The 19,839-nt window shown below is 43.9% G+C and overlaps 1 protein-coding gene across 4 annotated transcripts in view; it reads right to left on the reverse strand.

Annotated features, from left to right (window-relative positions):
* LOC134202572 (zinc finger protein OZF-like) overlaps window positions 1-19,839 on the reverse strand; it is a 35,381-nt gene that overhangs the window by 13,624 nt on the left and 1,918 nt on the right. The window contains exon 2 of one of the 4 annotated variants that reach the window (XM_062677585.1): window positions 6,287-7,244. In XM_062677585.1, the coding sequence (XP_062533569.1) occupies window positions 6,287-7,244 (958 nt within the window). Of the gene's footprint in view, window positions 1-6,029; window positions 7,245-7,881; window positions 8,721-19,839 lie in introns of those variants that run through there. The other 3 variants (XM_062677594.1, XM_062677601.1, XM_062677609.1) reach the window with 3 other exon arrangements.

Below are 19,839 nucleotides of genomic sequence, written 5' to 3' on the forward strand. Positions count from 1 at the left end.
CGGTGCTGCAAATAGTTCAGTATGCGACATTTGCAACGTAAACACCCAGGTAAAGCTGGGTATTTTCTGCTAGTAATGATATAAATTTCAATGAATCGTTATCTAAATTCTAGTAAAGTATGATATCAATACAATGATATAGTTTGAAAAAGCATTTTAAAGATGAACACCGGAATATCTTTACCACTTCGCAATAATGACATGAGCATTCATGAAACGTTATCTGATTTCTAATAAAGTACGATATCAACGCAATGATATATTTTGCCAAATAATTTCATAAATGATCACCACTACACCTTTATCCCTTTTTGTTCATCGGATCATCGGTATTTTGGCGTTTGTTTATCTCCGGAAGTTTATATTTTTGAGATAAAAATTTATTGAATGAAACGACATTATGAAGGAAAAGCCTTGTCGTCATGAAGAATCATTTCACAAGGACATTGTCGGTTATTTATGGTTTGGGGATAAGGAAAATAATTCCCCTACATATTGATTATATTTGAATGAAAATTATATGGAATAGAATGTTAATGCAATTTAGCTATTACCAATCAAAACTACATTGTGGTTTGATGATTAAGATCTCTGGGCAAAGCTTCTACAGTATTTTTTCTTCCTGGTTCGATTAACGATTAAGCAAATAAATAAATAAATAAAAATCTGCATAAAATGGTTGGCAAGGATTGATTATTTATGTTTTGATTATTTATGCCAGAACAGACGCTAAAAAGGTTGACAGACGCCGGGTGTCCCAGACAGCTAGCAGAGCTCTGAGCTACGAGATTAAGTGTAGTAAGAGAGCCTGCTTTGAGCAGCTGTGCAGGATGGCGAACGACAATCCATGGGGAGATGCATACAGGATGGTGATGGCTAGGACTAACAGCACGCCACCTGAGAAATCTCCGGAGATGTTGGCCAAAATAGTCGAAGGGTTGTTTCCGAGGCATGAATCATCGAACTGGCCCGCTACCCCGTACGAGTCAGGTACCGCTAGTGACTAACGAGGAGCTTATCGTAGCTGCAAAGGATTATTATTATTATCTTTATTAAAGAGGTTTTCGGCCCTGGGCCGGTTCACCTCGTAGCTGCAAAGAAACTTAAGCTCAATAAGACACCAGGCCTGGATAATAATCCAAACCTGGCCCTTAAACACGCCATTCTTGCCGATCCAGATATGTTCAGGACCTGCCTCCAGAGATGCGTGGACGAAGGAAACTTCCCAGATCGATGGAAACGGCAGAAATTGGTGCTATTACCGAAGCCCGGCAAACAGCCGGGGGACCCTTCGGCATACAGACCGGCATACAGACTCGACACAGCTGGAAAGCTGCTAGAGAGGGTCATCCTGAATAGATTGTCGGCTTATACAGAGTGTGCTGGTGGCCAATCCAGCATCCACTATGGTGTCCGTAAGGGCCGTTCTACCATCGTAGCTATTCGTTCGGTAACGGATACGGCCAAGATAACGAGAGGTTTGAACAGGCGAGGTATTAGGTACATTGGTATTGATTACACTTGATGTAAAAAATGCGTTTAACAACGCTAGCTGGGCAGCTATTGCTGATTCCCTGCACCGATTTAGAGTTCCGGATTACCTGTGCAGGATGCTGAAAAGTTATTTTCAGAACAGGGTGCTGATATACAACACGGATGCTGGTCAAACGTCGATCGTAGTGTCTGCGGGTGTTCCACAGGGAGTATTACGCTTAAGTCTCCCGGCCGGTGTGAAGATTGAAGGCTTCGCGGATGACGTAATGCTAGAGGTCACAGGAGTCGTGGTGGTGCATAACCGTCATGGGTTGCAGCAAGCGAGGATAAGAGTTAACTCCGTGAGGTCTCTTAAGCATCTGGGCGTGATGATCGATGATAAGCTCAATTTCACGAGCCACGTCGATTATGCATGTCAGCTTCAGGGCTTCATTGGCGATAAAATCTTTATCATGAATGATGCCAAACAGATCAACGGAGCATAGTCAGGTGCGTAGGTTGATAGCGGGTGTATCATTGTCTATCATCCGCTATGGCGTACCAGCATGGGCCGTAGCACTAAATGCCGAGTACAATGTGAAGAAACTTATCAGAGTACACCGGCTGATGTGCCTACGTGTCGCGAGCCCATATCGAACCATATCATATGAGGCGGTGTGCGTTATAGCTGGGATGATGCCAATTGACATACTCCTAGAGGAAGATGTTGAGTGCTACAACGAAAGGGACTCGGTGCAAGTGCGACGTGTCAAAAGAGCAGCCTCGCTGCTCAAATGGCTAAGAGCATGGGACACCGCAGTCAAAGGTAGTTGGACCCGCAGACTGATTCCGGATGTGTCCAAATGGGTCGGTAGAAAGCATGGTCAGGTCAACTTCCACCTAATACAGGTGTTGTCTGAACATGGCTGCTTTAAAAAATTCCTTCACAGGTTTGGCTTCGCAGATTCTGCGGAGTGTCCAGAATGTGTAGGCGAGGTAGAGTCGGCAGATCATGGGATGTTCGCATACCCGCGATTCAACGTAGAACGCAATGCCATGCTGCTTGTCAGCGGCATGGATACAACTCCGGACAACCTCTTCGAGAGGATGTGCCGGGATGAAGCTATATGGAAAGTGGTGAACACAGCATCTCAACAGATTTTGTCGAAACTACAGAGGTGGTGGCGTCGTGAACAAAACTAACGAATTCAGTAGGGGCATCTGTGGTGCAGTGAACATTTCGCTCACCCCGACAATTAACATGTCGCGGGTGGGCAGCGGGGACCTCAGTATGTAGATATAGAGGTCATTGCGGTTGTTGTCGGGGTGCTCGTCTGCAACGTGAGGTTATGATACGGACCGCTAGGTTACTATCCTAGCTTGCGCTCGACGGGTGGTGAGGTTACCACCCTTGAAGTCGATGTTGTGTGTATTGACGTCTAGTGAGTTAGCATAGGAGTGAGCGTTCTTAATAGTCCCCCTGATGTGTTGCTTAATCGCCGGCCGGGGGTAGTACGGGATGGTGAAAGGATTTTGGTTTTAATGGGTCGGGTAAAAGTTACATGACATACCCATCCCCACACCACCTGAGTTAACCTCCTCAAGTGTCTGGTTGCAGATTTCCGTTTACCCTTGCTCAAGGAAAAAAAGGTGAAGAGCAGTCATAAAGAAATTTGTAGTAAACCGCTCAGATCTCATTTATGGTTTGGAGCTGCAAAATACAGCAAGGGTATAAACAATCTAAAAAAATATTTGTAGCTTTTCTATCCTGCCGTAATCTGAAAAAGTGACGCATACGCCATTTTCCAATAATGGTGTTAACGAATAGTATTCATCGAGCGAGCTTATTAACAGAAAAATGGAAAACATGCATGTTGTAAAATGGCTGTTACGTCACTTTTCCAGATTACGGCAGTATCTAGGTCACATATCGCTGGGATACGTAGTTAGTGAGAACAGATGATTTGTCCATACAAGAAAATTCATTTTACTACAAATGTAGAGGCGCCATCTTTTTCAATCAGCACCTTTGACCCCGTCCTATTTTGTGAAAATAAAAATTAGTAAACAGGAAAGTGAAGTGTGAACTCGAAATTTCTGACTGGAAATTTAGAAATTCTGAATTTTTTGACATGAATTGTCGGATCACCCGAAAAGAATTCTTTGAGTTCCCGACAGGATTCTCGCAATCGTCTACATAAATTTTCGCCATTCCTTAAATTAATTCTCTGCGTTCTCGACCAAGTTTCCGAAAGTTTCGAAAAGGAATTTCTTTAAAATTTTGGAATTCTATACAGTCAAGAAAATATTTCTTTAAGCTAGAGGAATTAAGGTACAGTGGGGCAAGTGGGTAAAGGAAATCGTATATTTCATGTTCATCAAGTCATAAAAGTTGAATATAATATTGAAATTGATCATATTTATGACATAATAAATCATCTATCCAATCTTTATATGCCCGCGAACAAGATCTTTGAAAAATACTTTTAGGATACAAAATATTTGGAAAACAAAAAAATCGGTTTCAATTTTTCACTTGCCCCACATGTGGGGTAAGTGAAAAAATGATTTTAAAAGAGGATTTTTCTGTTCATATATTTCATGCAAATGATAATTATACTGAATAGAACATAACTGTGATCTGTTGTGATGCTTTTTGACACTTCATGAAAGTTAAAGGGCACTAGAGTGCCTCCATTAAGGTCACTCCTGACGGAATCCAAGTTTCAAAGTGCTCGCGTTTTCGGGGGCACACCACTCGATACGGAAGCAACGCACAACTGTCATTTTTGTTGATTTGACTTTGCTGCGTCGCAGCATTCGTGAAAAAATATAAATGACAGCTGTGTGTTGCTTACGTATCGAGTGGTGTGCCCCCGAAAACGCGAGCACTTTGAAACTTGGATTCCGTCAGGGGTGACCTTAAATGATTTTTATGTTTTTATATTTTCTTTACTTGAATTTTTTGAGATCTAATATCTCATCTCCATTTGTGTCTAACACTACTTTCTATTTCAGGTTTATAGTAAGATAATGAACCTTGGCGATAATGCAGAGAAATTATCTTTGAAATATTCATCAAACCTGGAATCATATTGTGTTTCATTAACAATCCACTTATGATTTCAGTAGAAGAGTCTACATTAACAAATAAATAAATTTTATAAATTTCAACTAAATAAATCATAATTGTTGATATATTTGCAATAGAAGTGATTCTTGTATTTCAGCTATATAAATAAAAAAAATTCACGAATTATTTATCAAACATGGATTATTTAAAACACTGACACGCTTGGCACTTTGGGTTCCTGATTTAGTATTACCACGTATCATTGTAATAACCAAAAGCATTCGAATGAGTTCGAATTGGTATCATTTGTTTATATACGCCTAATAGAAATTATTTGTGTTTGGAAAAATAGAGAAATGCATTAAGTGTCGGAAAATTTTCACTTGCCCCACCCATGGTAAAAACGCAGGCAAAGCAATATAATATATTTTTCAAAATTTTGGATGTTCATATCAATATTTTTGTGACTGGAATTCAAAACTTCAAAGAAAACCAACCTATCAATGTACTAATTGAATGTGTTATGAAAACCAACATAAAAAAATATTTGTATTTATAGACACGCAAATTTTGCAAATTTTTTAAACAACTTGTGCAAAAGATAAACTTGGTATGTTAATAAATTTTCAATTTCGCATGTTGGATTGATTCATTATTTCATGTTTCACTTATTCAACGCATTGATTTGAATGGCCTTGTATGATTGTGAAGTGAAATTGAATAATTCTGTGCTTCATCAGTGAAATACTTGCGTTTTTTCACTTACCCCACTGTACCCCACTGTACCTTATCTGAATTTCCAAACAGATTTATCTGATTTCCCGATCGAGCTGCTCTGAATTCCTGTAAGCAATGTTCTAAATTCTTGAAAGGAATTCTATGAACATTATAAAGAAATATTCTTAATTGCCGACATAATTCCCCTAAATCTTATGCAAGAATGCTTTTACATATCGAAAAACATTTCTGAATCTTCGAAAGTGTACTCTGACTTTCTCAAAGGAATTTTCTGAATTTCACAAATATAAATAATATTATAGATTCCTCTGAATTCTTGAATTTCTGAATTTAATTATTCTAAGGAATTCTCTAAATTCTCATAGCCGCGTAACTGAATTAATCGATTTCTCTTCGTCGATGTTTTTATTATTGTACCAAATTGCGCTAGTTTGTCGATGATTTAATGAGTTGGTGTGATAAAGGATGATTGTATTTTGCACCAGAATCAATAATCACGATTGTAGCTTTTGAAACAATTGAGTTACTAATAAAATATAAAATCGATTAAGAGAAATCGACCAATACAGTTACGCCCCTATGAAACTAAGCACAAGAATTTTCCAAAGCAATTTTTCGAACTCTCGAATAGAATGCTTTAAATTATGAATAGAATTCTCTGAAACAAATCATTCAAAAAGAACTCTGATGAACTTTCATGCTAAACCATAATACTTGAAGCATAATAAACTCCTCTAAACCAAAGTTATCAAACGTAACCCAACATTCATTTGGTGAACCAGTTGATAGAATGCCAGAATTTGAACCAAGTCATTTGGCTGGCAAAATTCTAAAGAAATAAACAATTACTCCGTAATCGCCTTTGTTTTGTCCGATACCGTCACGGGCGATCTGTTAGTTCCTCTTCCTATTATTTTCTGCTTTTTTTTTCCAGAAACGGAAAAGAACGGAATGAAATCTGTTCGTTCAATCTTAAGTCTACCGGCCCACCGCTTACCGTACCATGTGGATCCGCTTGGCATGCATCACCAGATACCGCTTCTGCTTGGTGTTGAACCCGCACAGCGGGCACTGATAGGGCAGGGTCTCCACGTGCGTCAGTTTGTGCTTCTGCAGGCATTCCGGGTTGTTGAACTTCTTGTCGCACTGGTTGCAGGGGAAGTTGCGCTCGTTCATGTGGACCAGCTGGTGACTAGTGAGGTGGTTCCGGTAGCGGAACTTCTTATCGCAGAACGTGCAGGAAAACTTGACGGCCGCATCGTCGTGGATGCGCTGGTGGTTGTACAGGGCGACGTTCGTCTTGAACCGCTTGGCACAGGTGTCGCAGGTGAAGTTCCGATCGCGCGAGTGCACTCCCGCCACGTGGTTGTTTAAGAGTCTTTGGTTTCCGAATTTTTTACTACAATGCGTGCAGGAGAATTTTTTGATGTTCAAATGCACTTGATTGATGTGGTACGAATACGCGCTTCGATTGGCCAGGGTTTTCTCGCATATGTAGCAATAAAGCTTCCGGGTTTCCCCGGGTTTGGTTTCGGCCGCGGGAGAGCCATCGACGACATCAGCCGAATCAGTCGGGGGTGGGGATTTGGCGTCATTTTCTTTGTTGGCTAATTCCGTCCCCTCGCCGGATTTGCCTTCGATAGTTTCTTGGCTGCCCTCGCCTTCCTCCAAGTCGACCCCGGAAGTTTGCTGCTCGTGGTCGTCCTCGTCCTCTGGTTGGGACTCGTTTTGGCCACCTGTTTGGGTGAACATACTGAGGGCGTGCATGGTCATGTGCTGAATAAGTATGTTCCTATCCAGGTAGTTATCGCACTGCTCGCAGTGGAATATTTGATCTGCGTGCTGATCTTTCAGGTGATCTACCAAGTTGGTCTTGCTGGCGAAGGTGTTTGATTTGATGGTACCATTCGATTTGCAGAACGTGCACGTAAAGGCCTTAGAACTGCGGGTAAAGCGTTTGCTAGAATGTAAAAACAATAAGTTGAACAATGTTATCTATTTTATTTTATTTGATATAATAAGAATTTAGTTGCTTCCGTTGACATAATCAAAGCTCCACACATTTTTAACACATTTTTAACAACCAAGGATGTTAACGATCATTCAGTAATTTGCGTTCGATCATTTAGTAGTTTGCCAATAACACATTCCAGAAGCTGAATTTCAAAATATGTTGTATGGAAGACTTCTAGTGGGAAGGTTTTTCTACAACTCTGCCTAATGGCTCGTTGTTTGAATTCCACTAGTAACGGAGATATAGCTATAGTTTCAGTAACTTAGACTAAATGATAAGAAAATTCCAATCATTTAGTTTGAGCTACTGCAACTAGCACAACACCATTCTGATATGTACAAATGAAAAATGTGATAGGAGGTAATATGAATTACTGAAAATTTTTGGATCTATGATCATGTTTTAACAATCTACAGATTGATTAACAAACAGTTTTATGAAGACAATGTTAATAGCGCATTGGTTTACTATTATGTGGATTTCGTGGCCATTTTAGGTGCTATAAAGACTAACTATTTCTAGGCCTATATAAATAACAAAAAGGGGTGGTTCGGTTTTTTTAAGTACTTAGAATCATAACAAATCCGAAAAAAAACGAAGCTTTATTTGAAATATGATTTCAATCACTGGGGATGCTGCTTATTCAGATGTCTCATCAAATAGCGCTTCTGCTTGAACACGGCTTCGCAAATCCCACACTGGAATGTCGTATCGGAGACGTGACATTTCCGATGCCGAGCCAAATTGTGTCCCGATCGAAAGCTCAGGCCACATTCGTCACACGCAAAAGCCCGCTCATCCGAATGGGTCGTCTCGTGCAGTTCCAGCTTTGCTCGGGTGTAAAACGACCTGCCGCAAACCGAACACTGGAAGCTGCGATTGGTCTCGTGAGTTCTCTTGTGCATGTGGAGAGATGCCTTCTGGTTGAACGCACTGCCACAAACGTCGCAAACGTACGGTTTCGAGTTCGTGTGCAGAAAACGGTGCTCTTTCAGGTTTCGACTGTTACCGAAGCATTTGCCACATTCCTCACATGAGTAGTTGCGAACCTTTTCGTGAACCTCCCGAACGTGTCGATTCAATCCTTGTGTAATTCTGAACGTCTGCTCACAGTGTGGGCACGGGAAAGGTCGTTCGCCACTGTGGATTCTCAGATGGGCTCGATATGTGTATGGGGACACCATTTCCTTCCCACATTCGGCGCACCTGTAGCCGATCTTTCCGCCCGAAATGATTTTGCCCTGTTCAATGAGTTCTTTTGAAAGGGGAACAGCCTGGGCTCGCAGCACAATAGACGGTGGCTCAGTGCCATCTGGCTCGGAATTGTCCTCCAGGAATTGATATTCTCCATAAATTTCTTCTTGGCATTCCCCTGGCAGTTCGTCGATGCTCACAATGTTGATGGAGTGCCGAGCAGTGTACCTGCAAAGAATAAAGCACGCAGTTAGTGTACTTATTCTAGAGGCATTACTCAGTACTCCGTCACACATGGTGCACATCAAAATTTGAATCGTAAAAATTTGACGAGGGAATAGTCTACATTTTACCATGGTTCAGTGAAAACCTGGAATAATGTGGTTTGAAACTATAATTAAAGCAAATGAAAGTTTTCACCAAGAGTCGCATTGCCAACTCTTAATGTTGTTTCAAAACAGCATACCAAAAATACTAATGATCATGTTAATGCTAAATGCCTATTCAGATCACGAGCTTAATGACATGATGAAAATTTTCTTGAAGTTAAAGTCCACTCATATTATTTTCATTTCATCTGATATCACGTCAAATACCTCATCGATGCTCGTAAGAGGCCGTACACTAACAACGCAAGCATTTTTCAAGGCCCCCTCCTCCCATGTAATGGAAAGTACATACGGTCAAGCAGTTTGATCAACATTGACTCCACCTCTCGTTCATTCAAACATCCATCAAGTTTTACCAACAGCGGCACGAATAATCGATTTATTCGACGAACAGTATCACACACGAACGACCGAAGCGCCAACTTGAGCACCAACCATCAAAAAATATGGGGGTTTGTTCAACTTCACTACAAATGCTCAAACATGTTCGGCGAACCTTGACTCCGCCCCTGATTACTCAAACCAAAATCAAACCGTTTTAGTTTTTTTTCCAACCGAGCCGCCAACTGTCAAATGGTTGTTCGAACAACTTCACACACGTTCAAACAAAGCAGCAACCGAAGCGTTTTCTTGGGGCGGAGTCAATGTTCGTCAAACTACTTGACTGGTGTGTACGCTGCATAAGATTTTTCCCATACAAATCATTTTGTATTTATTATTATTTATTATTTATTTAAGGCCTTATGTCCTAATGATGGTAATAAAAAATATATAAGTATACATATCGTCAAAAACTTAAAAAAAATAGACACAAACACTAAAACAGCTATCTATTGCTATGTGAAAAATTCTTTGAATCTTCGACGCAGCGTCTGACGAGGCAGGTTGAAGTCGAATATTGTAGAAACCCTGTTGAATATACGCTGTAATCCTTCAATATTACCGTTCATACTGTAATTAGTCCGACGAAATGGCATTCTTAACATAGCGTTATTGCGAAGTGTTCTCGGCTGTACATTAATATTAATCTGTTCCAAAATGTCACTACAATCTATTCGGCCTTGCAAAACGTCTGCAGCAAGTACAGCTCGAGCGGTGTTACGGCGTTCTCTTAGCGGCTTCAGATCGATAAGGATCTCTCCACGGTAGTCTACGCAGAGCAAATTGTAGGAAGCGTCGTTGCACGGACTCAATTCGTTCGGCACCGTTCGTATAATTGGGATTCCAAACGACGGAGCAATACTCCAGTATCGACCGCACCAGTGAGCAATACAAAGATTTCAGACAGTAAATGTCAGAAAATTCTTTAGCCATCCGAAAGATAAAGTCCAGGGTTTTAGCAGCCTTACCTACAACGTACGAAATATGAATCTTGTACGTCAGCTGGGAATCCAAAATCACGCCCAAGTCTTTGACATGACTCAGACGTTCTAAGCTGGTATTCAAAAGCGTGTAGTCGAATCTAACGGGATTTTTAATCCGAGAAAAAGTGATCATCGAGCATTTTGCTGGATTGACTATCATACGATTAACGTTGCACCAATTGGTAAGGGATTCTAACTGACGTTGAAGGAAATAGCAATCGTCGATGGATTGGATTTGCAAGAACATTTTCAGGTCATCAGCATACGATAGGCGGGGAACTTGTAACGGTTTATTCCGGTGGAGTCATCATAAAATATTGAAAAGTTAAACGAGAACAAATTCCGCTTAAAAACTTGGCTTTTGCGCCAATTCCTCGAAAGGAATTGCCAAGATTCATTTTAATTTGCCCAGCTTGCTAGTCGGCCACGTCGTGGTCCGAAAACCGTTATTGCGGAATCTGTTCTCTACACTTTCAATTTAACAATCGAGCCACAATCACTTTATTCATTCCTCAAAACTATTCCGATTCAAACTATCTCACCACATTTATACACAAAATTGAGTTGACTCAGCAACTCCCAAAAGAACCGACCGCATTGCGCTGCGAATCAATAACAAACACTAATTTTTCGATCGCATTTACACAATTTCACTTTAACTTACGTCGGTTCCAGTTGTGCATATGATACCACTCGCCTCTCTCAGCCACACCACATGTTGCAAAATTATTTAATTACTCTTAGAATTTCGGGCGTAGTGAGAACTACAAGTCCCGACTCATGTTGATCGGTGGTGGTGGGCAGGTACACCGCACGACGGCTACAGCACAGCCAGCTGCGACTGCAAGCCTCCCATGGTCGATCGTCCCGACGGCAAGCAGCAAGCGATGATCCAAACCCATCTTGGGCTTCTGCTGCTGCTACTGCTGCTAGTCGATGTTTGCCGATCGACGGGAACTTTCTGACTTCGATGTGTAAGTAGTAAAATTCTTCTTTATTTAAACATTTTTTGTTCTACTATTATTTTGAACGTGTACAGTGATCGGCCTGCTTGGCCCTCCAACTTCAATTTTAATTATTGTTATTTATTATTATTACATCAACAGACTTGATACAGCCCCAATGATGGTTTAAAATATATATATATAAATACAATATCACATCACTACATTAAAAACATTGTCAAGGATTAAAATACAATACAATCACAAATACATTAACTATAGTCTATGTGCGTCAATTGTTCTGGTCGGTAAAAATGATGTGAAGAACCGGCGGAGGACATCTCGTGTCAAGTGGAAATCAAACACCGACGCCACTCTATTGAAGACACGCTGCAAAACCATGGAGAGCACTACGCAGCCCATAGTTTGTGCGACGAAAAGGAAGCCTTAGCATTAGGTTACTCCGCAGTTGTCGGGGTTGGGCGTTGATGTTTATTTGCCGCAGAAGAGTGTCACAATCTATTCTTCCTTGCAAAATATCGGCGACGGTTAATGCTCTGCATACATCCCTTCGGATACACAGAGGTTCTAAGCTGATCAGCTGACAACGGCTCTCGTAGCGAGGAAGTCGTAGCGGATCTCTCCAGGGAAGGTTGCGGAGTGCGTACCGTATAAATCGACGTTGAACGGATTCGATGCGTTCGACACCATTATTATAGTTTGGACTCCAGACCGCAGAGCAGTATTCTAACGTAGATCGCACGAGAGAGCAATACAGTGTTTTCAAACAGTAGATGTCTGTGAAAGTCTTTGTCACTTTGATCACAAATCCAAGAGACCTGGATGCTCTATCAACAACATATGAAATGTGATCCGAGTATGTCAGTTTGGAGTCCAATAGAACACCGAGATCTTTCACACAGTGCACTCTTTCAATAGTCGTTCCGAACAGGCAGTAGTTGAAGGTAATCGGTTGTTTCTTCCGAGAAAAAGTTATGATCGAGCACTTTTTCGGGTTAACTACAAGTCGATTTAGATCGCACCAATGAGCGAAAGCATCGATCTGGTCTTGTAGTAAGTGACAATCGGCTATTGAGCATATGCGCAAAAACATTTTAAGATCATCTGCAAATGATAATCGCGGTCCTTTTAGAACTAGATGCACGTCGTTGAAGTAGAGAAGGAATATCAACGGTCCCAGATGACTACCCTGCAGTATGCCAGACATCGCAAAGAAGCTTTCCGAGCGACAATCGCCTAGAGCAACTGACAGCTGGCGCTCAGTAAGGTACGAACCAAACCATGCAAGTAGGCTGCCTCCAATTCCCAATCTGTCAAGCTTGGCGATCGCAATGCTGTGGTTCAACTTATCAAATGCTGCAGTTAGATCCGTATAAATTACATCTGTTTGATTACTAGCAAGCATACTGTCTGTAACGTATGATGTAAGACACACATTATTATTATTATTATTTTTATGTTTTTACTTAATTTTTAACATATAATGTATCATGACGGCCTTCAGTAGGCGCTAGTGTGTTTTTTTAAAATTTGATAACCTAACTACTATGTACACTAATATTTACAATTAAAAATTTGATAACCTAGATTGGAACTAGCGCCCTAAGCGCTTCTTGGTCCGAGTGCAAGCAACGGACCCTAAACTTTTCTTTATACTCACCAAAGCGTTCATGTAAGGTTTTTATTCCGGCCAGACGGTGGACCTCGGATGTTCTTGTCCTGGGAGGGGTGTTGAGGATCGTCCTCAGGAATTTGTTTTGGACCCGTTGAAGTTTAAGGTGGTGGGTTTTAGCGCAGCTCTCCCAGACCGGCATGCCATATTCGATCACGGGACAGGCTGATATGCTTGTAGACAGCAAGCTTATTTTTCAGGGACAATGACGACCGGCGGTTGATCAAAGGGTACAGTGGTTTCAACAAAACGATACACTTCGTCACCGTCTTGTCATCCTGTTGGCGGAAAATAAGCTTGCTGTCGAGGGTCAAGCCAAGGTAGTCTGCCTCATTAGCCCATTCCACAGTCGTGTCATTGAGGATGATTTTACAGTCCTAAGGCGGAACATGTTTAGGGGATTTGGAGTGGGGGAAAATGATGACCTGGGTCTTCGCCGCGTTGATACAGATCTTCCAGCTGGTGAGGTACTCTGTCAGGGCATCCAGGCCTCGTTGGAGTTTTGCCACTAGCGCTCTGATCACTCTACTGTTGTAGACGATGGAGGTGTCATCTGCGAACAGAGACAGAATGCCGCCTTCTGGAGGTCCTGGCATGTCGGAGGTGAACAGATTGAAAAGCAGGGGCCCGAGATTACTGCCCTGGGGGACGCCTGCGACGATGTTGTGCGCATTGGAACTCGCTCCGCTGATTGAGACCCGGAATGTCCTTGCCGACAGGTAATTGTTGATGATTTTCACCAGGTAGCTGGGAAGATTGTAGCGTTGTAGTTTGTACACCAGGCCATCATGCTATACATTGTCAAATGCCTTCTCGACATCGAGTAAGGCCATGGCGGATGGTTTCGAGACAAACTTGCTCCGTCTGAGGACGTTGGCAACTCGAGTCAGTTGGTGTACAGTTGACCGACCGCGTCGGAAACCAAACTGTTCCTCGAGCAAGATGTTGAGATTTTCGGCAGACTCAAGTAACCGATGATGAATAGCTTCTCGAATAGCTTGGATAATCCTGAGAGAAGGCTGATGGGTCGATAACTTTTGGAGGAGGAAGGATCCTTCCCAGATCCCAGGCTTCCGGATGGGGATGACTTTCGCTGACTTCCAGGACGATGGGAAGTAGCTGAGCCGGAGACACTGATTAAAGATCAGCGAGAGGTACTCAAAGAACGGAGCACTCATGTGTTTGAGCTCGAGATTCAGGATGCAGTCGAAGCCTGGGGCCTTCATGTTCTTCGACGATTTGATATAGGCCGTCAATTCGTCAGCTGAGATCTCCAACTCCTCCGAGAAGTCGTTGGGAATCAAATGGATGTTGTTAGGATGCTCGTTGACGGCTGCTTCATGTGGACTGACGATGTTCTGCCCAAGATTGTGTGAGCTGACGAAGTGACGACCTATTTCAGCGACCTTCTCTGCAGGAGTTATCAAGCGTTCCTAAGAGCCAATATTGTCTAGTGGGATCAAAGGTGGAATGGGCCGAGGCTTGGATTTTAGTATTTTGGTCATTTTCCAGAACGGCTTAGCATAATCTGGGAGAGTGCGGATCTTATTCGAGAAGTCGTTATTTTTGAGGTCCACCATTCTGGCCTGGATAATTTTTGTGATTCGATTGTAGCGTGCCTTAAGTTCAGACAGTCCAGTACGCTGGAACTGCCTGCGAGTGACATTCCGCAATCGAATCAAATCTTTGGTGAGTGTATCGATGTTTAAGGAGTTGCTTACCTGCCGAGCCGTCGGGACATGCTGCTCTCTGGCCACCGAGATTGCCTCTTCGATGGCGCACAGCTGGTAGTCGATACTTTCCGGCGTCTCCGGACGCACCTAGTAATCGACGGAGTTGTCGACGCACTGCTGGAACCGCTGCCAGTTCACTCGATGGTAGTTTCGCCGTAACTGCTGGTGCCGATTGACCGAGGAGCCCACTTCCGCCACCACCCGAGCAACACACATGTTGTAAATCAGTATATTATACTCATATACGACTAAATTTGGTCATATATGAGTTATTTCAACCAAATCAACGTGAATTGTGCTGCTAGGGCACCGGGTAGTGATCCGAACTGAGTTCCTGGTGGACGACCGGCTGCGAGACATGACCATTCATGTTTGTGATGTATAGGTCGAGGGTTGCGTGGGTACCGGACCGACTCAGCCGAGTGGGGGAATCCGGGCTCAAGATCGTGTAGTGACCTTCCTCCATATCGTTGCTCCAGATGGTGCGGTTTCGATTGCCGCGACTGTTGCCCCAGGCTTGATGTTTGGCATTCAAGTCGCCGGCAATGATATACTGGCCTTGTCTCCGCGTAAGCTTGACGATGTCTCTCCGAAGGGCAGCCGATGATCCATCACCGGCTTTGGCTTGCGTTGGACAGTACGCCGCAATGAGCGCGATTGTGCCGAAGTGGTGATTTCAACACCGATGGCCTCGATGACACTGAGCTGGAAGCTTGGAAGCAGACGACAGTTGATGTTGTAGCGAAGAGCGATGGCCACACCGCCTCCCCTGGTCGGCCGGTCGAGTCGCACGATGCGGAAGTCCGGGATGTTGACGTTCACCTCCCGTTTTAGGTGCGTTTCGGTGATGAACGCCACGTCTATTTCCTTCTCCTCAAGGAAATCCTTCAGCTCAATTATTTTGCTCTTGAGCGAGCAAGCAAGGGTTCGCCACACTTGTTGCAGCGCGGCTTCATGCGGCAGTTTCTGGTGCCGTGCCCGAAAATTGAAGCAGTTGGTGCACTGTGTGACGTCGCGGTGCACTGGCCGATATCGCTCCCAGTCAACGACGGTGTAATTTATAACGCCGACCAGCTTCAGGTCCTTCCACGTGGTGGAGCCGTGCTCCAGGTGGACCAGGTAAAGCTGGTCGCGATATCTCCTCGTCTTGTCGTGACGAGCGATCTTGTGCAAAGCCACCGGTTTCCATCCGCAACTTTCGAGCTCAGCTTTTAACTCCTCTTCCTTCATGTCGTGGAGTTCTCGAAGCAAAGCCTTTAGCGGCTTCGCGCCGGGGTGGCTATGGTTTAGTACTCGTACTTGTGAACCTCGAGGAACTCCACAACATACTGAAAGTGGTCTTTATTTGCCGGCATCACTTTCAGGCCCTCGTTGCAGAGCCGAAAAGTACATTTCAGCCCTTCGCAATCAGCTGGCGAATTTTGGGCGCAAATCCGGTGGATCGCCCTTGACAAACACGGGCGGGCACTTCTCCTTACGCACTGATTGCACCTGCAACAGCTGCGATTACTGCTTCTTCCTCTTTTCGGCGGATTGCCGGCGTCATCAAGTGGCAACGGAGAGAACACGTTGCTCTGCAAAAGCTGCTTGGAGGGGTTACCCGCGCCTCCAAGAGCAGTGCGCTTAGGCACTTTTCCAGCGACCGAATCAGCCACCGAGTCTCCCATGACGGGTCCGGGAGAAAATAACGCCAACGCGACAAGCGAAAACGTAAACAGCGAACGAACGAAAAAAAAAAAAACACTTCGAAAAAATGCGCGAGCGAAAAACACGTCCGTACGTGTTGCTGTCTCGAACTGGAATGAAGCAGCATGTGTTGAAGCGGGTGCCATGCCGTTCTATTACGTACTAGTCGCATCAATTGGAAGAAAAGCCGTAAGTTTCCTCGAGAAAACTCGAAAACGCCGTACAGAAGTCTATATCCTCAGAGAGGCTAACAGACTTCTAAGAGCGGTAGCCAATACATCGCTCCCCCCAGTGGCCGAGATTCATTGGGCAGGAGCAAGAAGTTGGCGTTCTCCTCAGCCTAAATTAGACCTCTCAATCAAGAACAATTTCAAAGCAGGTGAGAACACTGCAGTACTCCGATCCACTTTTGCGCGTCTTCTAGCAACTAAATACCAAAACCACACTCAACGTTATTCAGATGGTTCCAAACTTCATAATTTAGTTAGCATATCACACCGTCTCAATAGCATATGCTCAGTATTCTCTGCAGAGGCCGCTGCATTGTTCCTATAGCAGCGTCCAAACATTCCGAAGATCCAATTGTAATATTCACTGATTCTGCCAGCGTAATACTTGCACTCAACTCGTCATCACCTCGCCACCCATGGATCCAAGCGACCCAATCGATACTCGACTCCAACAATAACATCACCTTCGTTTGGATACCGGGATACTGTAATATCTCGGGCAACGAACACGCTGATCTTAACAAATGAAGTTCCGGGAACTGATGCTGAAAAATGGATTACCCATACCGTACGTCTGGCGTGGGCACAGACTTGGTACAATAAAAGAGAGCCATTCATACGGAAAATCAAAGAAGAAACCTGCAAATGGGTTGACACTCCCATATTTAGGGAACAGAAAATTCTATCCAGAATCCACACCGGCCATACGAGATTATAGCATAACATGTCTGGGGATGGCGAATTTAAGAGAACATGTGAAAACTGCGGTATTCACAACTCTGTTGAACATTTTATATGCAAATGTGCAATATTTGACTACCTGCAAAAGCTCTACAACATTGGCTCCATAAGAGACGCCCTGAAGAACGATACTACCAGCGAGGCCACCACACTATGTTTCCTGAAGGACGCAAATCTATTCAACGACATTTAAGAACTGTGCTATCTGAAAGAACGCTGTATTACTTTTGTATAAATTGTATATGTATAATAATTGTAATATATCCAGGAGGTGTATTGTGCCTCCCTTATGTATTAATAAGAGGCGAACCAGTCTCCGGCTGAAAACCTCTTTAATAAAGCTATAATAATAATAATCAGACCAGTTCCAAAAAATAGACCAGAAAACCGGTAGAGCAAAATTTGAAACACTGGTTTTTTATTTATCATCAGACTAAGGCCGGAGTGGCCTGTGCTGCACATAAAAGACTTCTCCATTCAGCTCGGTTCATGGCTGCACTTCGCCAACCACGCAGTCTGCGGAGGGTCCGCAAGTCGTCCTCCACCTGATCGATCCACCTTGCCCGCTGTGCACCTCGCCTTCTTGTTCCCGTCGGATCGTTGTCGAGAACCATTTTCACCGGATTACTGTCCGACATTCTGGCTACGTGCCCGTCCCACCGCAGTCTTCCGATTTTCGCGGTGTGAACGATGGATGGTTCTCCTCACAGCTGATGCAACTCGTGGTTCATTTGCCTCCTCCACGTACCGTCCGCCATCTGCAACCCACCTTAGATGGTACGCAACACTTTCCTTTCGAAAACTCCCAGTGCGCGTTGGTCCTCCACGAGCATCGTCCAGGTCTCGTGTCCGTAGAGAACTACCGGTCTTATAAGCGTTTTTTAGATAGTCAGTTTGGTACGGTGGCGAACTCTATTCGATCGAAGCGTCTTGCGGAGTCCAAAGTACGTACGATTTCCAGCCACTATGCGTCTCCGAATTTCTCTGCTGGTATCGTTATCGGCGGTCACCAGTGAGCCCAAGTACACGAATTCTACAACCACCCCGATTTCGTCACCACCGATAGAAACTCGTGGTGGGTGGCTCACATTGACCTCTCTTGAGCCTCTTCCTATCATGTACTTCGTCTTCGACGTGTTGATGACTAGTCCAATCCGTTTAGCTTCGCTTTTCAGTCTGATGTAGGCTTCCTCCATCCTCTCAAAGTTACGTGCCATGATATCAATGTCGTCGGCGAAACCAAATAACTGGACGGACTTCGTGAAAATCGTACCACTCGTGTCAATCCCTGCCCTTCGTATTACTCCTTCCAAAGCGATGTTGAATAGCAGACACGAAAGACCATCACCTTGCCGTAACCCTCTACGGGTTTCGAAGGGACTCGAGACTCACCCGATCCATCGTCGCCTTGATCAACCGTATCAGTTTATCCGGAAATCCGTTTTCGTGCATTAGCTGCCATAGCTGGTCCCGATCGATTGTATCATATGCGGCTTTGAAGTCGATAAATAGATGATGTGTGGGCACGTTGTATTCGCGTCATTTCTGCAATACCTGACGTATGGCGAACACCTGGTCTGTGATAGAGCGTTCACCCATAAATCCCGCCTGGTACTGCCCCACGAACTCTCTTGCAATTGGTGTTAGTCGACGGCATAAAATTTGGGAGAGTACCTTGTAGGCGGCGTTCAGCAATGTGATTGCGCGGTAGTTGCTACAATCCAGCTTATCGCCCTTTTTGTAGATGGGACACACGACACCTTCCATCCACTCCTGCGGCAGAACCTCATCCTCCCAAACCTTGGTAATCACCCAATGCAGCGCTCTAGCCAGTGCTTGACCACCGTGTTTAAACAGCTCTCCTGGTAGTTGGTCAACTCCAGGGGCTTTGTTGTTTTTCAGCCGGCCGATCTCCTCCTGGATTTCCTGGAGATTCGGAGCCGGAAGTCGCATGTCCTGCGCGCGTGCTCCTAGGTTCATTACCATACCGCCACCGTTGTCTGCCATATCGCCATTCAGGTGCTCTTCGTAGTGCTGCTGCCACCTTTGGATCACCTCACGCTCGTTCGTAAGAAGGTTCCCGTTTATGTCCTTACACATATCGGGCTGTGGCACGTGGCCCTTACGTGAACGGTTAAACTTCTCATAGAACTTTCGTGCGTTATTAGCGCGGTACAGTTCCTCCGTCTCTTCACGGTCTCGATCTTCCTACTGGCGCTTTGTAAACCCAAAAAATAACTGTTCCGTTCCTTGGGTTTCCAAACGGATTTTCATATTGTGCCTCTCCTCTTTTGGGCTTCCCAACGGATTTTCAGTTAGAAAATTGCGTTAATATCATCAATTTATTCTAATGTAACAAAATACAGTGGAATATCTTCACTCATCATAAAACGAGATAGTATTATCCCATTTATTTCCACCACTGGATTGTAACTTTGCAGTAACTTCCAAAATGCGGATTTCGACCTCAACGTTACTTGTCTTCAGTATCTCGTACTTGACTTGACTAAGTCTTACACCAACTTTTTGATTATTGAAACCTTGCTATTCTACGTTGTCAAAGTGCA

The sequence above is a fragment of the Armigeres subalbatus genome, chromosome 1 (assembly GCF_024139115.2).
Source record: "Armigeres subalbatus isolate Guangzhou_Male chromosome 1, GZ_Asu_2, whole genome shotgun sequence".
NCBI classification, from domain to species: domain Eukaryota; kingdom Metazoa; phylum Arthropoda; class Insecta; order Diptera; family Culicidae; genus Armigeres; species Armigeres subalbatus.